A 19,326-nucleotide genomic window follows, 5' to 3' on the forward strand; every position below is an offset into this window, starting at 1 on the left:
GATTTTCAGAAAATTAATATCACAACAGCGGTACATTTTAGAATAAAGATTTATTTGCTAAGAAATTCATCATATTGTGAAAAAAAGTGACAAATAACTTTTTATCCAATAGCAAAAAATCGGTTCTAAAGAAAATGTATTTTTTAGTTGAATTATCTTTCTTTAATAATTATTAATCAGATATAACTGATTTAAAATATTTTAAAAAAGATTTAGTAAACCTGAAAGCTTCCATTTCTGTAAAAGTTTCTAGAACTCTACATCTACAGTAGTAAGACATACTTAATTTCATCGATTTAAAAGTTTGTTTAAAATAATTCAAGAAAGTGAGATAAACTCTTAATGATATTCAAATAAGTTTGGACATATTCGAAAATTTCTAATTTACAATATTACTTAAATAAGTCTCCCAAAATTAGAGGCACTCTATTTCCAAATACATGTTAGACATATATCCAAAATTAAATTTTGAGTGGATTGTCTGGAATTCTATTTATTTAGAATACAGGTCGAGTTAGATTGTTATATTTTTACTAAAAAACTTTTTAACTAAACTTTTACGCTAAACTGGAAAAGATATCACATTGCAATGGAGAAACCGAGGAACTGCATAGTCTAGCCAAGAATCCTGTAAAGGAAATTAAAAATAATAAATTATTCATTATTGAGGAACATGATATTGTATAAAGTAATCGATCACAATTAATCTTATTATATCCATCATTTTAGTTTGGAATTTTTGGAAATCAGAAATATATTTAATACAACTCAAAATTTTTTTCGCATCTAAAGCAGAAAGTTTATGCTAATTAGTTTATTACTACGAACCTACTGTCAATGCGAGCATGAATTTTTTTAAATATAATTATTTCTAAATCTGAAATGAATTTCATCATAATATAACTTTTTAAAAAAATTATATGTGATCCATTCTTAAAAGAACTCGTGGAAAGAAAAGAAGGGGGGGGGGGGAATTGAAATCTGCTATCGCAAATTTCAAGTAATCATATGATAACATTATTTGTTTTAAATTAAGTGGTATCGATTCGATAGAAAAACATGTTCCCACATGACTCATATCTCGCAATCACCAACATTTAGGAAAGCGATGGTTTTTGACCATCTTAAAATCAATAAATAAATCTTAAAATCAATAAAAAAAAATTTCGCGAGGCCAGATTTTTTTCTTGCAAAGCCAGTTTAAACCGGTTTTAAACAATTACGTAACTATCAGATTACGCATATACGTCGATATTTAGAAAACGACTTTTTTTTAACTCTCAAAATCGTTCCAGCTCCAAAAACTTTTGCTAGCCAGGAAAATTGAAAACTAAGAAAAAAAAAACATATATTATATAGCTTTCGATACTTCTCTCACTGTTCCGCGTTCATTTCCCTTTTCTTCTATGCGCTTTTCCGGACGATAACTTCCAACGACCCTCCCCTTTATTGGCCAGACCGGAGAATCGGGTACATGGCAAACATTCGTGCCATTTTATACCTTTTGTTGGCTATAAGTCACCAAATGTGACAATCATCATTATCATTTTCTAACAACCCTAAAAGCAAAAAACTGGTGCCTCAAAAGCGATAAATCGCCGATTTTCTGCCCGTGCATTTCGAGGCTTCAAACACCCCAAACCAAAACAACATAATTTTCTCACAAGATAAAATGCTAAGTGATAAATTGAAATTGATAGAAAGACATTGAGTGATAGTGAAAATAATCATGCTGAGTGATAAAAAAACTCTAGATACTTTTTTCTAGATATTTATTTATAAAGGAAAAGAGTTACAAGGATGCAACAGTGCATGTCATTAACATTGAGGTCTGAGATGTGGATGTGTTATACCCCAACTTTCAACTAACGGAAGTATCATCTCGACAATCTAATATATCGCGTTCTGTGCTTAGTTCCGTCTCGTAAAGAAAAGAATCGAGCACTTCTTTTGCAAGTCAACTTCCAGTAGAGCAGTTAGATTCTTTAATTTATACAGATCTGCAAGTTTGATCGCAAATTAGCTTAAAGCATTCATGAATTTTCGAATTCACATACGAGCAAACGGATACACCAACAAGCTTTTCATTCTTTGATAGATTTAATCTAAAAAATGTGATATAGATTTGTGATTATGATAATAAACCCATAAATCAAATTTCAGTCCTTCAGATTTTTGGGATTTTGAATTCTGTTCAAATGCAATTGGAAAGATAGAGAATAGATATTAGACAATGATTACGAAAGAATTTTACGAATTTTACGAAGACAATGATTACGAATTTTACGAAGACAATGATTACGAATTTTTGGCGATTAATCGCCAGGATTTGGTTAATACAAAGTACCAGAAAATCGAATGTATTTACTTTTTTCCCCGTCCAATTAAAAATGAAATTTGACATAAAACTTCAATGATAATTTCAAAATCACATATCATATTTAAAATCTTTTAGTCATCACGTTAAAGTGTAGAAAAAAGTAAAGAAAAGCTTGTGAAAGATGGTTAAGCCCTGCACGGATTTGGTTCTAAATTAAATGCAGGTATACACTTTCAATTTTAAATTTCGGTACCAAATTTTATCCATCCAGCTTTTTCGTTTGATATTTATCGTGTTAAGATATACTGGAACAATTGAAGGGACAGACCTTCGTTTGAAATGATCTTGTTCAAACTTTGACAGAAATCTTCAAATTTGGTGTAAAAACCATACACCAAATTTCGCTCGGCTAGCTCAAATCATTTCTTAGTTATCGTGTTCACAGACAGACAGACAAGTATACTTCCAGAAACGTGTTTTTCGGATTCAGGCAGTTCTGAAACGTGGAGTTTCAACGAAATCTCGACTTCCAATTTTTTGACGTTTATAATATTTTCTCTTTCTATACTTCGTGTATAGGAAGTAAAACTAAATTAAAGGAGGAAAAACCTACTAAAATCCTCGGGCAGTTGATCCTGGCAGACATTTCCAAAGAGTAGAAAACTAGTAAAAGTCCATATCCTAGCAACAAAGTAAACCAAAGGAAAAAGTTCCAGAAGTTTGAGGTTCTTCTTCGAGTCATAAAAATGAATATAACTGAAAAAAAAATGTTGGATTTTTATTAATAGTTTGTTGCAATTTTTTTTTAAAAAACAGTTACAAAAGAATACAAAAATTGGAAAAATTTGAATAAATTAAAACTAGATATTTATGTAACTTTGATTTAGATATAACATGCCAACATTTAATAAATTATGATTATTCATATAATAAGGGTTAAAAGAGAGGCTAAATCATTCTTATGCCTATAAAAAAGAATATTTAATAATATCAGCGTAAATAAAGCATACTGGAGCTAATATTTCTTAAATAGTAGAGCAATGTATCGGTTGATTATAATTAAAATTGCACTTTCAAAAGGCTGTTAATAAAGAACTACTGGTCAGAATGACACAATATTTCATATTGAAAAATTCGTTTTATGAATGAAAAAATTCAAAAGTTTACCGATATATGGGGCTGTATTCTTCACAGTATGTTGAAATCTGTTGCTTTAAAAGATGTGTTAATTTAAAGGTGCAAATTCAGAGACATGATATGCGCAGCTCACATTATTCTTGTGATAAAAATAAGGAACAAGCAGTTTCTGCGTTTCAGAAGATAGTCGTGTCTCTACTATGAATATTTTTACAAGAATGGTGACTATGCGAAAATTACCTTCAAGTAATCCCGGACGTTACGGGATTTTAGAAGCGGTTCCGGTAAAATAACAGCATTCGGTCTGAAGAAGATGATTGATAAAGCTGAAGAGACTGGCTCATTTGAAGTGAAATGTGGCATAGAGAGGAAAGCAATTGTTTCGACATCAGGGGAGGATGTGGCTACACCACTATAGAAAGTGCCAAGTACTGCTCTGGTAATGCGCAGTATATAGGGAATTTTCCAGACTTCAGACATATCTGTGTGCATAATTTTGCCAATCTTGCAATACTACCCATTCAAAATTACACATTTTCAGGAGTTACTTCCTATTGATCTGTCAAAACAAGGAGCTATTACTGGAGCATTTTTTTTTTTTTTTTTTGCTTCAAAGGAAATGGACAATGCATAGCCATAAATCATTTTGTAGACAAAAAAAGCCCATTTACTTCTCCAAAGTTCTATCGATATTCACAATTCCAAAACACTGGTAAGAGAGAATATGTTCCAAATGCAACCATTACCTCTTCATTTTCAAAAGGGCACCGTGTGGTGAGAGCTTACGGCAACCTTTATTATTGATTGCTTAATTTTTGAACAGATTGATACTTCGAATCCTGTAACCTGTACAGTCAATAGGATACGTTATGAATCTCTTTTGAGTAACCAGCTCATTTCAGCATTGCAACAGAACGGATGTGGACAATTTTTATGTTGGATACTCCCCAGCATATACTCCCCATTTTTTAATCCCCAGCATATACTCCCCATTTTTTAATCCCCAGCATATACTCCCCATTTTTTAATCCCCAGCATATACTCCCCATTTTTTAATCCCCAGCATATACTCCCCATTTTTTAATCCCCAGCATATACTCCCCTTTTTTTAATCCCCAGCATATACTCCCCATTTTTTACTCCCCAGCACATTTCAACATAGCAAAGCAGCTCTTGATTCTTCACTTTGGAAATGACAAAATTATCAGTCGCCATTTTCCAACAGCTTGGCCGTTACGATCAACATACTTGAACCCTGTGGAGTTACCTATAAATGTTGTGTACACACGTCCGAATGCGGTCTTAGGTGAATTGCAAACATGCATTATGCAACACATTTATATTATCACCACTGAAGCACTCCGATATGTTGTGAAACATGCAGTTTTGCTCTTTCAGCTGGCAGGAGGAAACGGTGCACAGTATACTGAAAATTTCTCAAGCAAATCATCCCCAAACTTCCTTTTCTTGAAGGTTTTACCAGTTTTGATTTAGAAAGAGTTAAAATTCGATTTCATTTTTACTTTTTTTTTACAGTTTCTGGTTAGATACAGTTAAAAACAGATTTCAATTTTTTTTTAGCATAGGGAGTATTAAAAACCGATTTCATTTTTGCTTTTTTACGGTTTTTAGTCTAAGGACAGCTAAAAATCGATTTTTCCCACCTTATCGGGAAGGTGCCACACCGGATAAGGAACAAAGAGTACCTCGACAACATGTCAGGATTTTTAATTAGCATTTTATGACGAATACAGGGCCTTTCAGGGCCGAATCAGTTAATTTTTGAACTTTATTTTTTATTTTTCAAAGTCAATTTTCATTGTCCTTTCTTATACTCAGATCTCACTGTAAAAATATCCCAAATTTAATATAGGAAATCTTTATTATAAATTCCCACTCCAAAGGAAAAAAGAAGTTTAATCCTTATCTGTTATTATTCGATATGATATAAATGTTATTTTTCAATTTAATATTTCTACTCAATTTAGATAGTTTAATATTTTTATTCATAAAGTTTGATGTTCAGTATTAATGTTTTTTAATTTAAATTAATTAAAATACTTTCAACTTTCATATTGATATTTTAAAATCCGTTTTGAGGAATCCAAAAATAATTTCACTTATAAACGGTTTAAATAAGACGTATTCAAAAATATTCAATTCTACAAAAAAAGGCATTCTTAGTTTTGTTAAAACAGGCCAAAGCAGTTTTAAATACTTTTATTAGCTTTATTTGATTCCTTCTATAAACGTGAAATTTATAATCACTTTTATACTCAGTTATACTTGTAAACAATAGTTTTGACTCCATATGCATGGCTCAATTTATATATTGAATCTGGAAGAAAAAAGGATTTTCAGATTTCGTAATTGTCGTGGCTGGTTCGTGAGTGCTTTGAAAAAATTAGGCAAATAGAAAACTTAACAAATTTATTGCAGATTCGTTCGTGTTACTCTGCTCAGTAACTCCTTCTCCTCCAAGAGCAAACACTCGAATGACCTCACTCCTTTAATTACACTCGCGCAAGTGGTCTAGCGCCATCTATGAACGTTTATTTCCTAACGCTTCGAAATCCAAACACTACAGTAATATTTACACTAGCTAATTAAAAAATATTTATTAAAAGGTTAATCAAAAATTTTCTAAATACGCTTTTATTAGTGTTGAAAATTTGAAAATAATTTTAAAATGTGAAGGTGAAAACAAAATCGTGTTATCATGAAGTAGAGAAAACAATACTATAAAGAAACTGAAGCAAAATTAATATTATAAGAAAAAGAAATTGCAGATTAAAATGAAGAAAATTTCTAGGTATTCATTACAGATTTAAAAAATTATGTATATGACATATAATTGGTTACGGTTATTATATCTTGTATTATGATGTTCCTATAAAAAAACGTGCTTTAAGCAGTACAGTGCACAGATATAAACGTGCTTTAAATATGTTTTTATTTAGAATAATAAAAAAGTAATTCATAAAAGGATACTTACTACCAGCTATGTAAAATAATGTGAATAAAGGAGGGAATATAAATCTGAGAGAAACGGCTACGATATATTCATGAACAATTGCAGATAGCATAAAAACTGACACCATAGCAACAGTTCTGCTTTTCAAAATCTAAACAAAAGAGAAGCGGCGATAAATAATCAAATACCTTTAAAAAGCAAAATATTCTGATGCTTTTAAAATAGATTTAATACAATTAATAAGATTATATTAAAGATTTAATACAATTAATAAGATTATATTAAAGATTTAATACAATTAATAAGATTATATTAAAGATTTAATACAATCTAAAAATTATACAGCGTTATATTTTATATAGAAAGAAATTAATATTTACTATTGTTTCTTCACTAAATTTTTTTATTAATAGGCTTTTTTTTAATTATGAATTTGGAAACAAATATCCACTTCAATTCCTTTTTAACTTATAATATCTAAAATTTTTGTTAAGTTTATATATAGAATAATATATGTGAATTTCAGCTTAGAACTTATTACTGAATTCTTAAAACGCTTCTTAAAGATTTCTTTTCTTTTCTTTGATATAAATATTTAAATACCATCAGTGTGGTGCATATTAAATCTAGATGGATATTTGCCCTAAAATACAAACACAAACGTATCATTCAGCTTGTCTTCAAAATGAACTAACGCTGTTCTCGAAACAGAGAACTTATAGCATTTTTGCATTATGTGGTTCATTTAAATATGCAAATAAATTTGTTACTTACAGCGTACATATCACAATAGATGTAGGAGTACAGCCAATCATGTACAAGTATATTCAAAGATCGGTAAAATTTTCTATAGGAAGTACAGTTCCACCAATCCTTTAAATAAAAATACACGAGGTATCATCTTTTCTGGGTGCAAGTAACTTTCAGAAATACATTATTTCGTCAGTTCTTTCAGTTATTAGTAGCAGAGTAAAATAGATAAAGACAAACATCAAAGAAAACAAAATTTAATTTGGAAAAGCAAGGGATGTTCTTTTTCACAGGCATACACGGTTGTAGTTTACTGACTCAATAAGAAACTTTCTCCTAAAGCAAACGTGCATTCATAAGATTTAACTTCATAGAAATGTTCCGAGCCAAACTTTGAAGATATCACTTTCAATTCCAGGAAAAACTGCACAATACTAAATAGAATCTAGATTTCAAACAGTGTAGTTTTAATAGTCTTACATAAGTTCTGTTCATCATGTATGAGTAGCTTTTTAATGGACTTCAGCTACATGACGTCAGAGCTCTATTATGTCCAGTTCATTCATCTTCTAAATGAAGCGATATTCATTTTTTATTCGTCTATAAACTACTCAGCTATTAATTAGAATCCTTCTTCTCTAGCATGAAACAATGAAAGAAAATCATGCGATTACGTATTGGAAGAAACAATGAAACCGATTTCCGTTTCATTCACAGCAATGAAAATATTATTGTGAAATATTCTCCAAAATAGATTAAAAACCTAGTTATATTGATATAGATCTAAAAATCTTACAGGTATTAAATTCTGAATCATTGAAAAGATAAAAAAGATAATTGTCTGGATATTAAAACGATGCAAAAAAATATTTTTTCAGAAGTTACCTAAAAAATCCAAATTATTTTAATTAATTTAAATTAAAATTTCATAGAAATCACTCCGAAGTGCCCATTCATACTTCTCAAAATCTGAGCAAAATTTAGTAACTCGAGGTCATTTAGAGCGCGCCCACATTCATTCATATCAATAGTAGAGATGGGATTCACATGAGGAATAAACCGAAATGGCTAGGATATCACTGTGAAATACGATGTACATTAGAAGGTCCATTACACTAACAGCTCTGTTTTCAGCGAGGAAGCCTTGAGACTTTATTAGAAAATTTCACTTATACAACATACAAAAAACCTTGGAGGGGTATTAAAGAAAGCTTTAATATCTCTCACAATTTGAAGTTAACAAATTATTTTTGAGAAAATCATAAATATAATTATTATAAGATATTTAATTGAAGTTAAATACAACCAACATACTCAACGAAACATCTAACCGCCGAAGGCGGCTAATTGTCAATTAAATGAACACTCAAATCTATTATAATTTTAAAAATTGTAAACATTTATTCCAAATATATCAAAAAAATATTGGAAAAGAAAAGATATCTACATATAACAATTATAAATGAAATTATAAAATTTGTTTGTATAAAAATAGTCCTTGGAATTAAATTTAATAAAAAAATTCACTTAAATTTAATAAAGTAATCTTATTTTTTAGAAGTTCTAACCACCACAACAAAAAAATGGAGTTTAATATTTAAGGAAATCAATCAAGTTATTCAGAATTTTATGGGAAAGAAATATACAATCAATATCTATATTTGGTTTCTAACAATGAAAATTTTAAATTGTTCGCTAATATTAGGATGTATCTATAGAAAACGGTATTTAATCTTATACAATATCGATGTTTAAAACTAGGACAGCTAATGTAAGAAAGAATTTTTTTTTGTTCATCCTCAAAAATTCTATGAAGCTTCCAGTAAAATGGTTCTTTTTTTTGTTTGTTTGTTTCATTTACTGCATTAGAATAGGCTCAAAAAGGAAGCAAGTAACTAATTGTTTTCAGCTATATTACTTTTTTGGTGGTGAATCATAGACTAATTACTCCGACCCGTTCGAAGGCATACGGAAAAGAATGATTGGACTGCAGTGACAGCAACACTGCCGGGAACTGGGGTTGTGTCCTAAGGACCATCACCGGCTACCGTACAACCCTTCCCTAAGAAACCTGTCCCGTCATCGATGGGAAGTAGCCACCCCCACATTTTCGTATACATACAAGGGTGGCGAGAACCAACCACCATGCCAAACGCTTCTCACTTTCAATTACGAGGGGCTCCCCCGTGGGACTTCCTGGTTGTGAAAACGGAAAATCTCGTTACATTAACAAAACTAATCATGATAAAACTGAATACTGAAATTCAAACAAAGTCATGAGAAATACCTGACTCATCTAACAAGTAAGATTGATTTTTTTTAAAGAATTTTGAAAATTGCATTTATCACTCACATAAAGCAAAAAAAAAAAAAAAAAAAAAAAATTGTTTAAAATCTACATAATAAAAAATCTTAAAAGAAGTCACTCCATGAGCAGTTATTATGAACATTTATAAACGTATGAAATCAGCACGCAACTAGAAAGATACTTACGTCATAAAACAATCTGTCGCCAAACCTCAGCATTTCAGCAAAAGCATTCTGCAAACAGTGTAATATGCGATAAAACGTTAAGAACGAGATCATATTACCTGCGAAGATTGCAATAGCCAACAAAAACACAAAATGAGTCATGGGTATTGGTTCAATGCCCGCCTTGTTGAAGCTATTCGCTAAGAAACAAATGTAGACAATATAGTCACCCAATACAATAAGAAATGATTGCAAAAGATTCCAGGCAACGAAACCCCAGCGAATACCAGATGTTCTGAAAATAAAAGAAAAAGTGAAACACTTTTATAAACTTTTATTTAACTTGACTTTTCCCTATTTTTAACCAGAGAGAGTAGTCTTTCAAAAAATTTCACTCACAGTCCCTAATAAAGCTGTTAACCCAGAGAGCACCCTGCATGGTATTGACCTATTTTAATTATGATCTATTCAACTTTGTCGTGAATTTACCATTTTTACTGAATGCATCGTGTCATTCTTGGCGAGTTTTTTTGGCGACCCATCTCTGACTTGTGTTAAAAGCATCCGAAAATCGAATTTGTATTTTTGACACGTTTTTTCAACCGATTCAAACAAAAATTTGCTTAAAACTGCTTTTTGTAGTTACAAATCCCATGCTAAATTTGATATTTTTAAGTCACTGCGTTTTTAATTTTATCGCGTTTATTTGTTTCTGAAAATACAAACCAATAAGTAGTCAACCTCTTGTTGAATTTCTCTCCAAACTAGATACGTAATTACAATACAGTTGCTAAATTTATGTACTGAGTTTTAAACATCTCTCTTCGTTTTGTAGTTATTGTGTTAGTTTTTGCTCAAACAGCCGTACAGACAGACTTCCTCAGAACGGATTATACTGAAAAGTTGACAGATGGCCAGATATTTTTTAATTGTATTAGTCGAACTAGAATTTTTCAAACGTATTTTTAAAAAAAAATCCGTTCGAAAAAATGCACAAATTTTGTGCAAACACTATATACTAAATTTCAACCCTTTAGCTCAAAGCTTATTTGAGTTATATTTGTCACAGACAGATGTAATGCCAAAAATGTGTTTTCCAAACTCAGGAAGTTTTCAGTTTAACATATATTTATTTAAATATCGAGTAAAATTTTTTTTAACGATTACAATACTTTTTCTACGTAAGGAAATAAAAATGGAACTTTATAATCAATTTTTAAAGCATTATAGAGTTTTCAAATTAAGTATACTTGTAAATTAGTAAATTATGCAATATTTAAATATTTCAGAATATAATTATCATCCTTAATTTTTTTTTCTGCAATAGTATCACTATCTCATAGTGAATTTGAGAAAAAAATTTGTCTCAAATTTCTCTGATGTTTGTGTTAATGAATTATAAAATAATTAAAATAAGAAAATTCCTTTTTTAGTACATTCATACAAGATCGCTTCCGAAATAATTTTTTTACTTAAATTTATTTTAAATCTAAGTTTTTTATTTTTTTTTAAGAAATTAATTTACATCGATGCTTCATAAAAGAACTATTCACCACTGATGAACTTGAGTAAATAGTTAAAGTTTTAACATCTCATTTGATATGCAGATGAATTTTATTTCAATATCGAATGAATTTATGAATAATTAAAATATTTAGAATTTTAAAACATTTATCAAATTAAGGAAATGATTTTTTAATACTATTTCTACTACGATTTCGTGTATTTTTATTTCTTATATTGAATAAAGGACAATGAATGAATGTGTTCATGCTATTTTAAAATCTCATCTATGCAACAGAAAAATTCTCACAAATTCATATATATTGTTTGTAAACAACATACCGTTGCATAGCAAGTAATATCGTCCTTTATTTCTGTTTTCCAAATATTAAAACTGGAGGAAATAATTCAATTTTTCTCAATCAGTAGCGAATATGGTATGATTTTTATTACATAGACATAGCATGTAGGTCTCATGTTCATACTAAATATGAAAAGGAAAAAAAAAAAGAATCCCCCACAATCACTCATGCTTACAAAAAATAAAAATCCGTTTTTTTATTCCATGATGAAATTTGGAAAACAGAGGTGTGTGGTTATTATCTTGTAAGTCGCAGTACATTGCACGTAAATTAACGAATGTAATTTTTTTTTTCTATTATAGAGATGATATTTTAAAGAGACAGAAATATATTAAAGCATTTTTCAAGAATTTGTCTAATTTTAATGATGATATATATATAAACACATGCATAACTGACTTGCAAAATTCGTAAAATATCATAAATGAAAGAACGAATGCAAGAATTTTTCCTTCTTCTACCTTGGATAGCTATCCCTGTAAATTAATGTCGGTGCAAATAAAAAATATATCAGTTTTCCTACTTCTAGACAAGGAAGTGAGTTTGATTCCTCATCATCATCTGAAAAAAAATGGTAAACATAGCTTTTTAATTTTTCAATATGGAAAAACAAAAACAGTACATATTTCATAAAAAGTACAGAAAAAAGTAGAAATCATTAAAAGCTGCCAAAATTGCGAAATTTCTTTAATAATTACTTTCAGGCATGATTATTTTAACTTCTTAACGTATATAAAACATTAAAAAATAATAAAATTAAAAAAAACTGGAAAGCTTTTCTAACATTAGGCATAATTGCTTGTTACGATTCATTCGCAGTACTAAAGATTTAATTACTTTTAACCTGATAGTGATTGTTGGTTGGATATTCTCTGTATATTATTTGGTGCAGCATGCAAATTTAAAAATTATTCAAAATTCATGATAACGCAAATTATTTGACCCTCAACAATCAGATCTAGTATGTTTTTCGGTAGTACTCAGAAAGGGGTTTATCAAACTTTTAATTATATTTTAAATAAAAATTGATTAATAAATCCGTTTTTTTTCCTAGGCAGCTTTGGCGCATGCTATAGCCATAAAAACCACTTTTACAATACTCTTAATTTCGAAAAGTTGATTTTTCAGTAATACCAATTTTAATTAACGAAGTAATTGCATAAAGTAAAGATGCTTAAAGTATTATCACAATACCAATGTTCGATTCTAGATTTATTTATTGTTTATTAATGGAAGGCTCTTTAATAAATCACTATCAATATTTTAAATAAGTCAAAAATTTTTTTTCAAAATTGTCATATTCATACTGCGCACGATTACAGCGGATTTATTCTAGTGAAGCTTTAACGTTTAATTTAAGTTAAATTTATTTTTTGTAGGTGTTTTAAATAAATGCTTTTTTTAGATTTTAACTATCAAAAGAATGTTATGCACAATGACTACACTGAGAAAGGATCTCATTGTTTTGAATCGTAATTAGATGATTAGGAAAACATCAGAGCCACACTCCACACTTTAACACCACACACATTTGAGAATGTCTTGAATATCGACGGCGAGTTTTACATAAAGGTAGCCAACACACACAGTGAATATTCAGAAAAATCGAGTCTCATATTTATAATCTTTTCTTCTCAAAGCCGAGATATCACAATAGGATTAACAGTCTTGGGAATTCTTATAATCATCTTATTTGTAGCATTAAAATTTTCAGTGGGACACATTTTTGCTACTGAAATAATAAATAGTGCAATATTCGAACGCAATTAAGATTTGCGCACTGGGAAAGCAACTGAATGAATCATCGTCATCCATGTAACCTGTAGTAAGTGAAATATTTTATCAAGATTTGACATTAAATATCAGCTAATGGTGTTTCAAATTTGATGTTGTTTGGGAGAATTCTACACTTAGATCGTGTTCTGTATTATTATATTTGGTAAAGATTCTAAGCTATCTGACAAAAATGTAAAAACAAGTAGATGAAATTAAACTAAGCAGATTTTTATCGAAAAACGCAGGTAGAAATGTGTAGCTAGTGTTACACATACACAAAGTAGAAATTACTGATTAAAAAGTGAAATCAAAAGAGACATTGGTGATTCAATTCTTTATGATAGGAACTGTTAAAGGCAGGCATCAACAATATCAGAAGATTTATATTGCTTTGAATGAATTGATTCTGCTAGAGATCCTGAGCATTTCAAACATATTTCCGGCAGCAACTGACATATTAGAAACTGTATTATCAATCTTGGATTAGACTGCGGTGGCTTGGGGAAAGGTTTAAGATCTGGATTCGTGGCAAAGAATTCCAGATTATGTGCAAGTAAACTTGGTCACGTTGAATATGACATCGAGAACCGAACATCCTCTGAATAATATGGTGACATTTAGAGCAGGTAAGTACCAAATATTTCAAGTATTCTGCATCCCAAATAACCCTCGTGATGCTCCTGTCAATACTCCTTCGTACAGTGGTTGGCGGGGTGGCCGGCTGTGTACACAAGAAGAGGATCTCGTGATGCATTAAAAGAAATCGTCAATATAACTTATTCAAACTAAATCTAACCAAACCTTATGTTATTAAAACTGAAATTTGAATTAATATTGCGAGAGCTATAGATTAGGAGAGGGCCACATTTTTTGCCAGTATGTGCTTTATTCTGATTTTCTTTTAAATCTTTTGATATTAATGATGGTTGCACACGATAATTTATACATGGATTACAGTTGTATAGCTATTTTCTTATCTTGTATATGCAATCTAACTTTATTAAAATTGTCATTCTAACGATAAACACCAGAAACGAAAATTTTCTTAATTTTGAACGGCATTGTATAATTTTATGGCTTTAACAAGATAGAATCGCAAAAAATATGAATCAATTGAGATTTCACAATACCTTGATGGAACTTAAACTTTAAAACTCTGCTAATGTTTTCTCGAACAAATGCATAACTCTTCATAAAAAGTCTAGACTGAAATGGAAAAAATACAAAACCTATGTCAATATAGATATAAAGCGAAATAAAATATATATAAGGAAAAATTGATACAAAAAATGATAATATTTTTCCTTTCCAATTTAATATCAATGAATGAAACGCTCAAAATGAAATGTGCAGTTAAAATATAAAAAAGATATTTAAAACTATGAAAGATCAAATAATTTGAAAATCATAATTGTCTTAACTATATTTTTACTTGTCAAAATGCTTTTTATCCAGGCATCAGTATGTTATAATAAGCAATAGATCTGTCTTATCAATCAATATCTGCTATCAACTCTGTAGTCTATGTTGCTCTGTATTTTACGTCGTCATTATTGGCTTATCTTCATCAGATAGTTCCAAAATGTTGAATATTTCTTACTATACATCAAGGGATATAAACCATTTTTAATTGGACGTCAATAAACATTACGAGAATTAAAAATTTAGAAAGCATAAGGAAAATAAAGTTCGTTTTCCTTAGATTTCTAAAACATTTTTGAATAAATAAATGCATTATAAAAATGCAGATGATATTATTAGCTTGTATTAAAAAACTGTGATGACTACGAATAATCTATCACTATATGTTCCAAAAAGACTTGTTTTGGATTCATTTGCATAACTTTTCCTCTCTATTTCCAAGAATTTTTTTTTTTTCGTCGTTCATGATTCTGCAAATTTTTTATCTAATTCGATTGCACAGACTTTCTCTTTTATTGAGCTAACGAAAATGAGAATTCGTTTTAAATTAAGAAAATATAAAACATTTTTCAACTCATTGGAATACAATCCCTTTCATCAAATGCTGTGTTTTGAAAACTATCTCTGCCAAAAGCATCTATTGTATTTCCAATACAATCTTTATTTTTATAAGACTTAGCATTCCTTTATAAATCAATGCTTTGTCATATATCATGTGCTGACTAACCACAGAATTTAGACCAATAAAAATGAAATGCCAACTGCTTTTACTTTCATTTTTCAACAGCTAAACAAAACTGATGAAATCTTATATTTTTTCTTTTGGTTAAATTATTCTTTGCTTGTAGGCGAGAATTGGCCATTGTCAAAAGTTTTGGCTCTATAATTTGCTTCCTACATATAAAACATAACTTTAAATCAAAGTCTTTGAAAAGCACTTTTTGATAGATATTACAGCTTGCATGCATTTTACTCATATTGCTTCTTTTTCTATAACTTCTTACTTATGAAAGCATTTCCTTATTGAGTCTGTGCATTTTCAATCTTTTTTTATCTATCAATTGATAATCTATTAATAAAGTCATTAATACCTTGTTTATCAGGAGGTACATATTCACAGACACTAAGGAAATACTGATAATCTGGAAGCAAATCATCGAAAACTTCAGTGATGAGCATATGGTCAGGTATATTTCCCGTAGATTGCTTTAGTTTTACGTTCTAATTTCTTTTAAACTGGGAATACATTCCGGCATTTGTTTTTCATCGCAAGTAGCATTAAAAATCTTTTTGTAACATACACATACTCACTTTAGATTTGTGCTGATACAAAAAACATATTACTTTAGCAATATTACAAGTCCATTTTCATTCCAGCTAGCTGTGATATCTTATGAATTTAAATAACTTTTCTTGCATTCAGTTAGCTGCTTTATGTCTTCCTCTAAATAGTCATTTATTGCTGGAGCAATTTTTTTAAATATTCTAAAATAATTCTTCGCTCTGTAAAATTACTTTTACTTGGAATTTCCATAAATTTCAGTTCTGAGCTCCTTTGGAAAGCAATAATTCAGTACTATTACTTGATTCAATCTCACTATTGTTGTTTCAATCTTAAGTTCAACTATCTTCTAAACCTAACGTTTTATTCCTCTGTTTAATTTCAACAAATTTATTTATAACTATAGCAGATATATGGTACCTGAAACCATTATCTGTTAAACTTTTAACCATTTTACTAGATAAGCGATTTTTACTGGATTTCAGATTTGTAAAAAAAAACTACTTTCTTATAACCATAAATAATTAACTTGAAAAAGAAATTTATAATCTACAAACTATATACATAAATGTTTTTTTTCTGATCTTTCTTGATATTTAAACTGGTTCCAAGTAATAATTAATGACCCTTACAATTGAATATTGAACTCTTGTAGTTTAGTTACCACATTATATTGCCTATTATGTATACTGTCACCGAAATAAAAATAAATAATACCTTCGAAGGCATAATTCAATTACTATCAAGTATCATATCAAGATACCACTGAACTAAATAATACAGAAGCGAAAAAAGAATTCGTTTAAACCACATAAAAATATGAAAAGAACTCGTATGCAATAATAATTCATTTACTCTCAATTGTTATTTTTATTGAATGGCAACACGTGGAACTCAAATATTGCGCGAAATGCTAATGCATAAGCCCGGTGTTTAATTAATAATTAAGTCCTGTAGGTCAACTTGAAAAAAAAGTTTATTCAGTAAAATAAATAAATAAAAAAACACTAAAATTAGAAAAGCTGCACAGATCAATTTTCAGTTACAAACTTCACTTCAAGTTACGATAATTAGAAAGGTACTGAACTCTAGAATGATACATAAATTATAGCTCTCCAATTGCAAATGATGATGATTCCTAAAATTTCCCAACTATTAATTCTAATTTATTATTTAGAATTAAGTTAATAAAAATTAATTCGAATTTTAAAATAGCTTTAAAAAAAATTCCATTTGGGATAATCCATCTGTGACCCATATTTCATCTCGATATATAAAACGATCCAAGATTGCAAAGCGACGATTAAAACGAACAGAAAGATAAACCAGATCTTTTATATATTTAGAATATCATCCCTAAATGGTTTTGCAATTTATTAATTAATAGATTTCTGATGTTTCACCGAATGAGAGAAGTATTAATTATAACATAACGTAAATGTAAGAGAAATAAAAACAACATTAAATTCTTATTTAACTCTTAACTTATATACTCTATTAACTCTTACTTATGTATACTTGGTTTATAAAAAAGAATACAATACCGACCTGTTCCATTACTAACGCGCAAGATGATGCGGGTGGTATATTGTAGTCTATGATTATTTTTGGTGGAATTATCAGTAAAGCCGCTTCATACAAAACGAATAAAGTGCAAAACATCAAATCATAAAGGCCTATAAAGAGATTAAATTATCTATTACTTTCATATCTACCCATGTTTATCCATTGTTTTTGCTTTATACGAAACGAATAAAGTGCAAAATATCAAATCCTAAAGGCCTATAAAGAGATTAAAATATCCATTACTTTCATATCTACTCATGTTTATCCATTGTTTTTGTTTCATACGAAATGAATAAAGAGCAAAATATTGAATCAGAAAATATATAAAGAGATTAAAGTATCCATCGTTATACATACAGAGCTCTAAATATTGAGCGATCATAAATTCTTTAATTCAGAAACGTTCTTTAATTTAATTAAATTTAAATTTAATTTAATTTAAAATTAATTCTTTAATTTAAACGTAAGCCACTTTATACCAATTTTCCAGAAAAAGGAAAAATAAAAATGGAAAAACTTTAATTCGTTGTTTGAGGATTTATATTCATATCAACCAAAATAAATTATAAAAAGTGTATTCTTAATAAATTTACCTAGTTATGACTTGATGTAAAATCAGATTTTGTATACAAAATTGTTGTAACTGGAAAATCGTCTTTTTTAAATTACATTCCTTTGGTACTGAAAAGCAGAATTATAAAACACCTTTCAGGATTGAATAAAGGATGAGTAAATTATAGTACTGGTGTAAACTTGATATCTTCTTTGCGAAGAAATTGCGAGTTATTTCCTTTATATCAAATAATGAGTTTAAGAAAGTTAGATAATTGGTGATACGTAAAGTATCCAATGGCTATTCAGTCTCAAATCTAGAGTTATGGGGCACGCATTCCTCCAAGGATCTTGTAGCGAATGCCTATCATATTTCCATATGAATCTTTAAACTACAGTCTCCTTCGAGGCTGTGTGGGACGTAATGGCGCGCTGCACATCATCCGGGTATTGACACGCACGATGCTTCTAAAAAGCTATTCTCTCCGTTTTCTTCGGAATGTTCGCGCACTCGCCTCGGTGAAGCTTGTAGTGAATCAAAATTATTTGTTTCATTTCTTAAGTTTAAAAGTAAATAAAATTATTTTTCTAACATGTTGCAATAATTGGAGTCAACCACAACTGCACGTAACCCTAATTACGACATCCTCAAAGCTTATTCATTTTTGGTCTTAAAAGAAATTCATAATTCAAGAGGTTATACTCTGAATTAGATGACACATATTTTAGGGGGGGGGGGGTTATGGTCATTTCCATTCACAAGAGAACTAAGAAATTTAAAGTCACATTCAGGCGTTCTTTTTTTAAATCTTTTAAATGAATTGTTATTTTAACTGAATCCTTTAACGACGTATCATGCATTAAATACAGAATTTACGTTCTTTAATTCTGTATATGCTTATTTAAAATTAATAAAAATATTAATTTAAAAAACAAAAATCAATTAAATTCTCTTAAGAATATGAGATGCTCTTTTCTTTTTAATAGCAATAGAAGTAATAATAAGCAATAGAAGTAAAAAATAAAACGTAGCATTTAATTAAAATCTAAAATAAATTTATGGTTAAATAAAGATTTAAAAATGAGAAATTAACTAAGATTACTATGCTACCCTACCGGTTTAATTCCACCTGGAATTAAAACCGGTAGGGTAGCAAAAAACTGTTTATTCTATTCATTCATTAAAAACAAAATATTAAAAAAATCTGCA

At 29.3% G+C, this 19,326-nt stretch overlaps 2 protein-coding genes across 2 annotated transcripts in view; both read right to left on the reverse strand.

Annotated features, from left to right (window-relative positions):
* Window positions 1-547: 547 nt before the first annotated feature.
* LOC129980839 (sterol O-acyltransferase 1-like) lies at window positions 548-7,312 on the reverse strand. The gene is made up of 4 exons (XM_056091262.1): window positions 7,206-7,312; window positions 6,453-6,582; window positions 2,934-3,076; window positions 548-628 (listed from the first exon to the last, which is right to left on the reverse strand). The coding sequence occupies exons 1-4, from the start codon at window positions 7,212-7,214 to the stop codon at window positions 563-565; spliced, it is 348 nt and encodes a 115-aa protein (XP_055947237.1). The 5' UTR covers window positions 7,215-7,312; the 3' UTR covers window positions 548-562.
* An 893-nt stretch (window positions 7,313-8,205) lies between these two features.
* The window catches only part of LOC129980591 (sterol O-acyltransferase 1-like), a 97,143-nt gene continuing 86,022 nt past the window's right edge, over window positions 8,206-19,326 (reverse strand). Inside the window, exons 6-10 of the mRNA XM_056090971.1 lie at window positions 17,547-17,674; window positions 14,425-14,500; window positions 11,980-12,079; window positions 9,675-9,948; window positions 8,206-8,331 (exon numbers count right to left, since the gene is read on the reverse strand). Coding sequence (XP_055946946.1) covers window positions 8,206-8,331; window positions 9,675-9,948; window positions 11,980-12,079; window positions 14,425-14,500; window positions 17,547-17,674 — 704 coding nt within the window. The remainder of the gene's footprint in view (window positions 8,332-9,674; window positions 9,949-11,979; window positions 12,080-14,424; window positions 14,501-17,546; window positions 17,675-19,326) is intronic.

Source organism: Argiope bruennichi, chromosome 8, assembly GCF_947563725.1.
Source record: "Argiope bruennichi chromosome 8, qqArgBrue1.1, whole genome shotgun sequence".
Lineage (NCBI taxonomy): Eukaryota > Metazoa > Arthropoda > Arachnida > Araneae > Araneidae > Argiope > Argiope bruennichi.

Bases quoted from the DNA above. Each gene is read 5' to 3' on its own strand.
- LOC129980839 (XM_056091262.1), bottom strand. The intron at 3,077-6,452 runs GTAAGTATCCTT...TTTTTTTTTCAG, and splicing joins ATTATTTTACATAGCTGGTA to TTATATTCATTTTTATGACT. The intron at 629-2,933 runs GTAGGTTTTTCC...TTTCCTTTACAG, and splicing joins TCAACTGCCCGAGGATTTTA to GATTCTTGGCTAGACTATGC.